The 12,140-nt window shown below is 40.4% G+C and overlaps 1 protein-coding gene and 2 long non-coding RNA genes across 5 annotated transcripts in view; 1 reads left to right on the top strand and 2 right to left on the bottom strand.

The window, feature by feature from the left end:
- LOC115655447 overlaps positions 1–2,481 on the bottom strand; it is a 21,136-nt gene extending 18,655 nt beyond the window's left edge. The window contains exon 1 of the long non-coding RNA XR_004001391.1: positions 2,304–2,481. This is a non-coding gene — a long non-coding RNA (uncharacterized LOC115655447). The remainder of the gene's footprint in view (positions 1–2,303) is intronic.
- The window catches only part of LOC115655442 (collagen alpha-5(IV) chain-like), a 25,482-nt gene continuing 13,714 nt past the window's right edge, over positions 373–12,140 (top strand). For 2 of the 3 annotated variants that reach the window (XM_030570892.1, XM_030570891.1), the window contains exons 1-4: positions 373–460; positions 3,542–3,708; positions 4,772–4,888; positions 6,635–6,712. In XM_030570892.1, coding sequence (XP_030426752.1) covers positions 3,588–3,708; positions 4,772–4,888; positions 6,635–6,712 — 316 coding nt within the window. In that variant the 5' untranslated portion in view covers positions 373–460; positions 3,542–3,587. The remainder of the gene's footprint in view (positions 461–3,541; positions 3,709–4,771; positions 4,889–6,634; positions 6,713–12,140) is intronic. The other variant, XM_030570893.1, reaches the window with a different exon arrangement.
- The window catches only part of LOC115655446, a 50,175-nt gene continuing 46,378 nt past the window's right edge, over positions 8,344–12,140 (bottom strand). The window contains exon 3 of the long non-coding RNA XR_004001390.1: positions 8,344–8,949. This is a non-coding gene — a long non-coding RNA (uncharacterized LOC115655446). The remainder of the gene's footprint in view (positions 8,950–12,140) is intronic.

Here is a 12,140-nt window from a genome sequence, read left to right as displayed (position 1 = left end):
CACCACTTAGCTCTATTGGCGATTGTGTGATCTTCCTTCCAGATTAGACAACAGGTGAGCAGCTTCCTCCAACCCAACCACCAAGGATGCTGCATGAGCCAGGTTTCTAGGCACTGAAAGTGCATTTGCTCTTTCATTGTAGGGAGTAAATGTCCTGCCGCTGACATGCATCCAACCTTCGCCTAAATCATGTCAGGTAATGAAAAGCTATTGAGCTGATGTAATGCAATCTGTTCCCTTGAAGGTCAGCAGCAGTGTTTATTCTGAATTAAATGCATTATTTGAGAGAATCTCAGCAAGGAGTTTGGCAAGTTTTCACTCATGTATTTCCCTTCAGCAGGTCCCCCAGGGCCACCAAGTTCCATGAGAGGTCCTCCCGGAAAAGATGGGCTTCATGGGCCACAAGGGCCTAGGGGTGAACAAGGCGAGAAGGGAGAGCGAGGGCAGCCTGGACAACCAGGTGAAAAAGAACAATCTGTTCATTTAGCCTTATGGGTGTGGCGGTGTCTGTCTGTATGTGCCTGTGTCTCTGTCCAAAGCAACCTAGAGAAAATGGTCATAACTGAGTTTAACTTTCAGTTCTACTCCGAAAAGTGACTGTGTAAAAATGGCATCTTCTTACTCAGCTGATCTTCTCCCTGTGTCTATTCAGTTGTGTCTGCTGGATTTCCTGGCTAGGGTAACTTACTGTGACTTACTCCTGGTATTGCTACAGAAGTGATGCAGCTAAAAATGAGAGAGCTAGGACTGCATTGGTGTCACTGGGTGCATTTCAAAACCTGCAGCCATGAGGCTCAGAACTCAGGCCTACGGACATTTGGCCTCAGGCTCTGAAGCCCATGGCAGGGGCGAGTTTCAGAGCCTGAGCTCCCAGCCTAAGCCTGAATGTCTACACAGCTGGTTTTAGCACAGTAACATAATACCCACAAGTCTGAGTCTGTCGACCTAGGCTCTGAGACTGCTACTGTAGGTTTTAAAACAATGAGTCGACATACCCACTGTGGGCATAACTGGAGTTGCAGAACCTTCACGCTTACGGTATATCTACAACAACTCGAGTAGCCACACCTGTCCCCCTCTGGGGTCCTAGGTAAAATGTAGGTGACTAGCCCAAGCTACTGCCCATGCCACCACAGCCATACTGCTATTTTTAGCATGCTTACTTGAGCAGAGCTGGTGTGTGTTTGCCTGTCTGCGCTGAGACACACCCTCCCAGCTGCTGGTAGGCATAACCTTAGAGATGATGTACCAGTAGGAAAGAGTGCAGCTTGATTGTCTGAGACTAGGTTGGGTTTGCAGCACTGGAAGTGAGAACAAAAATATCTCTCTCTTTGTAAAAGAATATGTTTAATACAGACATCCCAGAAAGACTATAAACCTGAATCTCCAAAAAGCCATCATTACACAGTCACTCTTCAGAGGACAGTTATACTTTTAGCCTAAGAGATTAATTTAATCAAGCTAGTTGACACTCTACAAGCTGACAAGAGATGATTACATTTCTGCAAGGTTATCCACAAGGTTTAAAACCATGACCAACAGCACTATCATCCATTATTACTCTTGGTTCTGCTCCACCACCAACACCTCACATGGTCAGGGCTTTCCAGAGCAGCTATAAAGTCACAAGTAGTATCTCATCACAGCAAAATCTACTTCTGTGACCATACCCTGAGTGCAGACCATCCTTTATCATTAGCAGGCTGCAGACTAGTTAAAACTAGCGATTATAGCCCAGATTCTCCTGACCAACCAGGTCCCAGGGGGAATGGAGGTGAAGGGTATGAGTGCTATAAAGATGGCTTTTAATCTATTCAGCTTCCCAGTGCTGTGGCCAGGAAGCATTGGAACAGCCTGAAGGATGTTATATCCTACACCATATGTCAGTGGTCTCAAGGATCCCATACAGTATTTTAGCATCAACCAGGCACAGTGGTATGCCTGCCAAACCCTCTTTTGCCTGGCTTGGTACTGTACTGATGCAAAGCACCGGTGGGGCATTAAAGACTCTAACTCAAAGATCTCATTTTTAATTCTTCATAAGTGGTTCCCTTCTTAAAAGTTGTTTCCATGAGCTTTGTTCTTTATCAGGATGGTCAGCATATGGAAAGGCCCTTCATTTAACACACTGAGATCAAATTATTTCACACAGAAAATCAAACAAATGTAACTCAGTCACAAGTGTTTTAGAAAATTGCTATTAATTTTACATGACGTCCATGTAATTGGACCGTGCCATTTGTAAGCCATACACTCAACTTCACCCTTTTCTCCTGTTTCTTTTTTTTTAAACTTTCAAATACTTCTGAAATGTATTCTGATACAGATTTTCATTTTCTTCCCATTTTTGTGTGTCAAATCTTTAAAGCATTATCAGCTAACAGCTTGAAATATGTACATGGTGGGTTTGAGATTCATCAGGATGCTCAGATGCACATGCACTTCAGAGCTTGCGTGCATGTCTGCTTGTTTATCGAGTGTATCCTCTAGACTAATACATAACCTTACTTCAACGGGCAGGTTTGCATATACACACAGACTAATGTATTATCATAACATATGTATCTGATACTATGTATTGTATTCTCCTAATAAAACAAGTTATTTTTATATATTTGAATCACACAAAAGTAGGGTGAAAAATCAGAAAAAAATGAATCATACCTTTTGTAAAACCTGGGAATTTTTTGTAAAAATCAGTTTAAACTAAAAACAAAGGGACTTAGCCGTACATAACATGAGAATCAATCCTGCTTGCAAGCTAATGTTTGGAATGATGCATTTTTCAAAACTGCCATGTAATATATTACATTTGGTGTACACACATCAAATAAAAAAAGAACATGATTTATGACCATTGCCAGCACATGACTAATACCAATAAGCTTTTTTATATATATTATTTTATTTTAATATTATCTCTTAGGCTTGGGTCATATTAGGGATACTTCTATAACTTCAATATAAATGGGGGGGACACACCAAAATTTGAAAGATTTACTCCCAAATTGAAGTCTTCATTCAAGGTCAAATTTGAATCTAACAATGACCACTTCTTCATTATTTCCAGTTAGCATAAATCAGCTCCTATTTTTCTCAGTGCAGAATTGCATGGTAAATACAACTTGCTTTTGTAGTTGGCCTGAACAATGCTGTCACTTCACATAGGGTACGTCTACACTACAGGATAAATTTGAATTAGCTTAAACTGATTTTATAAAACAGATATTATAAAGTCGATTGTGCGCGTCCACACTGGGCACATTAATTCGGTGGTGTGCATCCATGGTCCGAGGCTAGCGTCAATTTCTGGAGCGGTGCACTGTGGGTAGCTACTGTAAAAGAATGAGGCCAATAATGTAGATTTGCGTCCACACTAACCCTAAATCGATATAGTAATATTGATTTTAGCGATACTCTTCTCGTTTTGTAGGAGTACAGAAATCGATTTAAAGAGCCCTTTAAATCGATATAAAGAGCAGTGTAGTGTGGACGGGTGCAGCGTTAAATCGATTTAACGCTGTTAAAATTGGTTTAACAGCATAGTGTGGACCAGGCCATACTTGCAGCAGCAGTTTTTTTTTCTGATGATGTGTCATGCTGAGGAGAAGTGTGCAGGAACTCCTGGAATCCCTGGCACCCCAGGAGCCAGTGGATTACCTCGAAGAGATGGAAGAGATGGTATGAAAGGAGACCCAGGCCCACCAGGTATGGTCAGTGGTTATATCCCCTTTTAAATAGATGTATTGCTGTGTTTACTATTATGCTTAGTATACTAGATGGTTTATCACCTGTTTCCTTGAGTCAGATTAAATAAAAAATGGTGAGTTCTATTTAATGCACAGTAGAACCCTCTTATGGTGAAGTCAGTAAATACAGTGCATTTCTGCTTTAATTTCTAGAGTGAAATTGTCCTGTAGTTCCAACTTATAGTAAACTTCTGCTGGTGCAACAACTCCCAGTGGTGTGTGGAGTAGGAGGAACATTAATGTTGCGGAAATGAGAGGGAAACCAAAGCAGTTCTTTGGCAGAAGAGTGAGAAGCCGAAGGAGAAAAAGTGGCAATTTTAATACAGCCTGTTAGGAATTTTCTGACAATTTTTTTTTTTTGTCAAAAAATGTCAATCTGTCAAAACCAAGGTTCAAGTAGTTGGGTTCCCAACATGTATTTGGTTGCTCATTCCAGGGAGCCAGTGTTTTGCCTCTGTTATGAAGCCAACAGTCACCTGAGGCTTGTGCATTAATGAAGTTATTCAGAAGCACAATGCAGTGTGTTGCTTTGCTGGCCAGTGTCAAAGTTAGACTCAGGACTCACAGTTTGTCAGACCACTCTGTTTTATTAGCACAGTGCTCTGCTAATAACACCCAGATAACGTGAGCACCATACAAGACACAAATTATCTTATTTATACAGATAAAAGGGCGAGCACTTAACAAGATAACAAAGGAAGCAGAATCTGATAAATTTACCTGGGCTAGGCATGCATATCTTATTTCCTTACTAACTATTACTGATCTTCTGTTAATGTTCACCATTAGCACCCTTGTTTATGCCTAATATTTCTTTTCCTGGCACCTGTATTTCAACATTTCTTAATTCTGCTTAAAGGTACATGCAACATTTCTTTAATCCATTCTTATTTTTACAATATAATTCATTCTACTTTCACACCAGCATCTGTTAAACCCATGTTTATTCTGAATTTCCCATAAAATGCATTGGTTGAAAATAAATGTTGTACGTTTTTCATTTGTGTGCTGCTCTTCTCCAGGTCCTCCAGGGCCCCAGGGCATGCCAGGTCTTCCCGGAAGAGATGGGGTTCCTGCGGTGAAAGGACCCCAGGGTGAAAAAGGTAACAAGGGGGAGAGAGGGGAGCCTGGACCACAAGGTGAATAAGACAAATCTTTGTTTAGTCCAAAATACTGGATACTTGTGCTGTGTATAAAGCAGTCCAGGGAAAAGTAACTGAGTCTATTAAAGTGCAGTTCTGCTATTAGAAGTGACTATGTAAAAATGGTACCTTTATTATTCAACTGATCTGCTTCCTGTATCTATCAGATCTGCTGACTCTATTGACTCAAATACGTTTTACTACTAACAATCAGGTTACAGTTATGCTACACCACTGATGGCAATGGGACTGTACAAGTGTCACTGATGGCATAATTTCACCTGCGGAAGTTTTATTACTGGTGATGATTTTGTATGACAAAAAACAGCCAGCTTGATTCTCAGATCCTATGAAAAACTTGCATGCTGGGAGTTTTTGTTTTTAAAATCTCTATATCTATAAACATACTTATACTTCATCCTGAAGAGAACCTACATGGAACCCTACATTGACATTTTTGCAGTCCCTATTCAGATAGAAGCATACTGAAAAACTATAAGTGTTTAACTGACCATAAAGGAAGCAGAGAAGAGAATTCCAGTTCTGTTCAATATCACAAGAACTCCAAACCCACTAAAGTTTTCCATTGTGGCTGTCAAGTTGCAAATTTAAATCACAGCAAGTTCTAATTGGCTCAGCCTACGCAGGATACAATTTCTAAAAGATTAACCCTTCATGGATTTCACATACACAGAAGACTTCAGATTAGAAAAATAGATCTTATTTCACATGTAATGTGCTTTAAGTAACTACTCTCCAGTTGAAACTCTCTGTAGTTTCAATAGGCATATACTTTATATATTATGTATAAGAACAATTAATATGTGATAAAGTTTCTTCAAAAATATATAAATACAGAGAAATAGAATTTTCCACCACAGAAAATGAAAGTGACGTTGTCATAAACAGATAGTTAAGGGTTAATGCCTCTTTTACCTGTAAAGGGTTAAGAAGTTCACCTAGCCTAGCTGACACCTGACCAGAGGAACCAATGGGGGAATAAGATGTTTCAAAAGGAAGGAGGGAAGTTTCTCTTTGTTTAGAGGCTCAGTTTCAGCCAGAGTGAAAAAGATCAAGGAATCAGCCTCTTATCAGAGTAGTAAGTTTTAGAAAGGGATAAACAGGTTTATGTTTATTTTCTTTGTAACTTGTCTCGGTACCATTAAGGGAATTATCAAATTTGGGTATTCTTGTGTGTATTAAAGTTTTGTCCAGGGGAACATCCTCTGTGTTTTGAATCTGTTGTCTGTGAGAGTAGCTAGTATGCTAATCTCTCCCAGAGGGTTTTTCTTTTACCTTTCTTTTCTTTAATTAAAAGCCTTTTTCTTAATACATGATTGATTTTTTTCTTGTTTTTAGATCCAAGGGAGTTGGATCTGGATCCACCAGAAGTGGGTGGGAGAAAGGAGGGGGTATGGTTAATTTCCCATTGTTTTAAGATCCAAGGGGTTTGGATCTGTGTTCACAGGAAATTGGTGAAGTCCCTCAAGACTACCCAGGGAAAAAAGTAGTGCTTGGGGGGAGTGGCAGAGATATCAGATCTAAGCTGGTAATTAAGCTTAGAAATGTCCATGCAGGTCCCCACATCTGTACCCTAAAGTTCAGAGTGGGGAAGAAACCTTGACAGACATACATCAAGCACAAGACAATTTTGGAAAATTGTTATTAATTGTATATGATGCATTTTTCATATCAGTGAAGTCGCATTTAAATTAATTGTATAATTATTATTATTATCTTTAGGCCTGCCTGCATCTGTCGATCCTGAATTGCAAGAAAGCCTCCAGGTTTTAAAACATCGAATTACCAGACTGGAAGGAGGTAATCTTTCTGCTTTTTCTCACAACTTGTGTAAAATGCAATGTACAAAATGAATCATGAGAGCCCAACTTAAAGTAAGTTACATTTCAAAAACTTTATTCAATTTTAAACCTTTCCTCACCAAAGCTTACTTCCAAACACCAATTAAGTATGTTGAGGTGTTTGTTGCGCATTGGAAGAAGAGGAAAGATGATCCAGCAGCCCAGCCTCAGATGTGGAAGACCAGGGTTCAATTTCTGCTCTGCCACAAACTTTTTGTGTGACCCTAGGCAACTCATTCAGCCTTTCTGTACCATAACATGGAGATAATAGTACTGCCCTACCTCACATAGGTGTTGTAAAGATAATTTGTGAGGCGCTCAGATACTGCAGTAATGGAGGCCACATAAGTACCCAAGAAAGATTGGTCAGTGTGTGTCTATGCAGTATATATGGCAATGCAAAAGGCTGTCCATAAGATGGGACATAGATGGGTGCTTAGGCTATACAACATGCTGAGCATTCTGCATACTATATGTATGAACGGAGTATCAGAACTTACATAGATTAGAATCAGAAGGGACTAGGCACAGCATAGTGCAAACAACTGCTGTACGTGTCCAGCATGTTGGGCAGCACGTGAAGATAAACATCAAACAGGCTGTGGCAGTTTCTCATAGATTCATAGACTTTAAGGTCACAAGGGACCATTATGATTGTCTAATCTGATCTCCTGCACAACACAGGCCACAGAATCGCACCCACCCACTCATGTAATAAACCCCTAACCTATGTCTGAGCTATTGAAGTCCTTAAATCATGGTTTAAAGACTTCAAGGTGCAGAGAATCTTCCAGTAAATGACTTGCACCCCACACTGCAGAGGAAGGTGAAAAATCCCCGGGGCCACTGCCAAACTGCCCTGGAGGAAAATTCCTTCCTGACCCCAAATATGGCTATCAGCTAAACCCTGAGCATGTGGGCAAGACTCACCAGCCAGACACCCAGGAAAGAATTCTCTGTAGTAACTCAGATCCCACCCTATCTAGTGTTCCCTCACAGGTCATTGGGCACATTTACCACTAATATTCAAAGATCAATTAATTGCCAAAACTGGGCTATCCCATCATACTATCCCCTCCATAAACTTATCAAGGTTGAAGCCAGGAATATAGTAGCAACATGGACAGTATAAATTTAGTATAAAATAAGAGAAAAAATTTCTCTTTCCTTTGCAGTCCTTACTTTGGAAGGAAAAATAACAGAAGTGGGGGGAAAAATTCTCACCACCAATGGGAAAGAAGTCAATTTTGAAAGCACATTAAAAGCATGTGAACATGCTGGTGGCTCCATTGCCACCCCCAAGAACCAGGAGGAAAACGATGCTATTTTGGATATTGTGAAACAGTTTAACAGATACGCTTATCTGGGTATAAGGGAGAGTGATGTTCCAGGTGAATTCCAATATCTGGATGGGAAACCTCTGATTTATAACAATTGGTACACTTCTGAGCCAAATGGCAAAGGAGGGGAAAACTGTGTGGAGATGTACATTGATGGCAGCTGGAATGACAGACAATGCGACCAGTACCGCCTCACTATCTGTGAATTTTAAAGCATTTCCTCTCAGTTATTTCATAGTGCAGAGTCCATGCAATATTCTGTGTCTCAGACATAAACAGGAGCCTTTTCTCTCAGCAATATAGCTAATGTCTTCTGTGATTATTTTATCTGAGAGAAACAAAATCATGATGTAATATTTTCCTTCCTCATGCTTACTAAGGAAATAGTAATTACCGGAGGTGATTGGTTTGTAACTAGAACTATGCCTAATTTGAGAGGGGGTTAATTATAGTAACCAAACTCTGCCTTGTCTCACTGTGGCTGATTAAGCTCCAGATAAGGACTTCAGGGTTTGGCTTAGTGTGTTTGAGGAGTCCCATGCTAAGATAACTTTGTACATTCCATTGTAGTTACATGCCTAGATAATGCAGCATATACTATGCAACAACATTAGAGGAACAGGTCTCAATCCTGGAAGGAAATGCACACAGATATACTTCAGTGAAGAAAAACATGGTGGATCCACTTATATGCAGGGCTTTGGAGCTGTGCTCCGGCTCTGCTCCAGCTCCAGGCAAAAACCTGCAGCTCCACTTCTCCGGAACTGCTCCACTTTCCAGCTCCAGGCTCCGCTCCAAAACCCTGGTTATATGCATCTCTTTGCAGAACTGAGGCCATACTGTGTAGTACAAAACCCTGCAATAAAATTCGACTCAGTTATTATAAAGGGAGACCACAACGAAAACTTTGGAAATCATAGATCATTTAGCTATGCTGCAAGCTGCTCATTTTGTTTGTGTGTGTCAAATACCATGTTCCCCTATAGCACTATAGAAATAGTCATTTACAGTATTTTACAGTTCTATCAAGACTCTTCTCTATCGTACTAACCCTTAGACAATATTGTGCCGATGTGTAAACTGAATAGATTTTACACACCCACACAAGCCACTTGCACATCTGATCACCATCATCAGACTAGCAAAGGCAAGGTTTGAGAAGAGAGCTGCCAGCAGTGACATAGGGCCTGATCCAAAGCCCACTGAAGTCAATGAGAGTCTAGCCATTTATTTCAAAGAGCCTTGGCTCACACCCCCACCACCACTACTACTACTTGGCATTCAGCTTGCATAAATAGGCTGGGCATTGGGAATCCTCACAAGCAGAAGAGGGTAAGAAATTTCTCACACACTTCCCCAATCTGTGCAGCCAGAGTGGAGCAGCTTCCCAGGAGTGTCCTCATCACTATCATCAATGCAAAGAGAGGAGGTATCACAGGGTATACAGAGCAATAGACATTCTGGTCCTATCTTCTCCTGTTCCCAAGATCTTCCTAGATGTTGCTATACATGGATCTTGCATAATGTTGGACTCTACACCATGATGGGGAGTGACACTGTAGGGACACTATCCTACACTGTAGGGACTCCTCTGTATGGCCAATTCATACACTGTGCTTCAGCAAAACTTTGAGTTCCAATATTAGGGAATAAAGTCTTTTTTTGGCAGGAAAGGAGGGGGTCCCTTGCATAGGCCAATACACAGCAAATGTCTCCAGCCAGTTTAAGAATGTGCAACATGACTGCTACTTCAAAATTGGCATGGAATAGCAACTCTTGATATAATGTCCAGTATGTGAACTTCAAAATGTTGAATCTTCACTTGCAAAATAACCTCCTTAAAGTCCTTTTGTTGGAAAGTTGTCTTAGCCAAAAATATGCCAACTAGAATGGCATAGATTCTATGAAGAAGGAAGATTTACTTGTCTACAAACAAAACTCTCTTGGCTTTATCAATATCTGATTGTCACAGTGAAGCCACTTCGTTCATTTTATCTTTTCATTACACAGCTGGAAGGACTTTCCTTTCTTATATGAAGATTGCTGGATAACACTCGTCCTTCTGATAAATAGGTTTAAGAGGGGTTATACTTCCAAAAATCAAACACAGGCCTAGAAACAGCAGGAAATCTGCCCCTTTTGTAGGACTTCAGCATAGTACCAAAACCAAAGTCTGATGCTGAAGCTGCTGTGGGTGACTTAACATAGGGTTCAGCCTGAGTACCTGCATCTCCCCAGTGACCTCTTTTCTTTGATGTGGATGCATGGGATACCAGGCATAAGGACCTGTCTACTGTCAAGAGTTTCTCTTATTTTCTCCTCTTGTGTTACAGCATCTGGATGAGTGGGTTCTCTTCTCTTAGAGGCCATGAAAGAAGTGATGTTTTGTGGTGCTTTTTAATGGTGTTTAATGGCGGATACTGGTGTTCTAAGTAACCTGCTCATTAAGGGGCTGAAAAACACTTAGGGAGACAGTGTGGTTCACTAGATTGAACTGGGACTTGAGAGCTTGGTTGAAATCTTGGTGCCACTGAAGTCAATACCAAAACCTGGTTTTGTTTCTTGTTCTGCTGCTGACAAGCTGTGTGACCTTGGGTGAGTAGTTTCCCCTCTCCGGGTCTGTTTCCTCTCCCATTCTTTGCCTTTCCTGTCTGTTTGGAATGAAAGCTATTGGGCACAAGGGTTGTCTCTTAATATGTGTATGCACTGTGCAGCTCGGTACTACTGTAATGCAAAAATAGTAATAATTAAAAATGAAGGACACTCGATTTCAGAGGACCAACTGTCTATATCTGAGATGGACAAGGTTTCTTGTACTGTTCCTTTCTGAACCTCCCCAAATGTGCAGTTTCTTGATTCCTAGAGTGCACCGAAACCAATTTGGATAAACACCTGAAGTTCGGAGGCCTTTTCTAAACCTTTTCAGGTTCAGCTATCATTAATAAAATTATTACATTCTCCTGATCCCTGCAGGAGTGGCTCTTATGTGAACTGATGTCTTAAAGATTATGAAAACTGACATTTGCCCTATAATTTTTGAGACAAAAGCACATAAAGCTTGGTGTCTGTACTCAGCTGTGTAAAGTTAATTAAATGTTCCAAGAAGAATCAGCAAGCTGTGATTAAGTATGTATTCAAAAAAAGATTTTTTCAGAGAAACATTTGAGAATCAGGAAGTTAAGTGTATTTGACTTCTAGCTGGGAACCTGTCTCGCTCTTGTTACCTTTAATGACAGACATCTATTATGAAACTTAATTCCACAGAGATCTTTGAATTTCAAGTGGTGCCTATTTATAGCGAGCTCAGTTTCTGAAGCTTTCATACGCTATGATAAATAGTAACCAAATAGGTAACTAGTCTGTTATTTAGAGTATCAGGACAGAGTTATCCCCTATAGTGTGTTCTCCACTGATCTCCAATCCAATCTGAAATATCTAAACCAATGGGGCCTCCACCACTTCCCTTAGGAGACCATACACATTCAAAAAGATGTCATGATTAAGGAATGTTTCCTGCTATTTAGCCTAATTTTTCCCCTGTTCTAGACTTCATCCAATTACTCCAAGTTGGACCAGCTCTAAACAACTCCTTTTCCTCCTTGGTGTAAACAACCTATAATTGATGTGATGGGGTGACTCATGCAGGCCACTCTGAGAATGCCACATTCCGGGCAGACGATCCACCCAAAAATGGTGGCTTATTCTTTAATTAGATTCACCAAACAAGTAACAAAACAGCTTCTGCAGTGCTACATTGTTTAACCAGAAACCAAACACAGTTCCCATGGACATTCCAGCCATTGGCTCCCATCCAGGCATCCCAGTCTAATATATTAAGAGGTTATTGAAAACCCATTTCACGATATGTGAGGTTCTTTCTAAGCCCAAAGGATCAGACCCATATCCCCAGGTCAATATATAGCACAGATCTTACCCAAATGCCATGCTGTCAGCCAATCCTTAGTAAACTAACTAAAGATTTAATAATAAATGCAGAGAGTTATAAATGGTTAATAGATCATATACATACTAATGACTGCAAAGTCC

This window comes from Gopherus evgoodei, chromosome 7 (genome assembly GCF_007399415.2).
Source record: "Gopherus evgoodei ecotype Sinaloan lineage chromosome 7, rGopEvg1_v1.p, whole genome shotgun sequence".
In the NCBI taxonomy this organism is placed as follows: Eukaryota; Metazoa; Chordata; order Testudines; family Testudinidae; genus Gopherus; species Gopherus evgoodei.
Note: the sequence above shows the minus strand (reverse complement) of the source record. Positions and strands in the feature narration are given on the sequence as shown.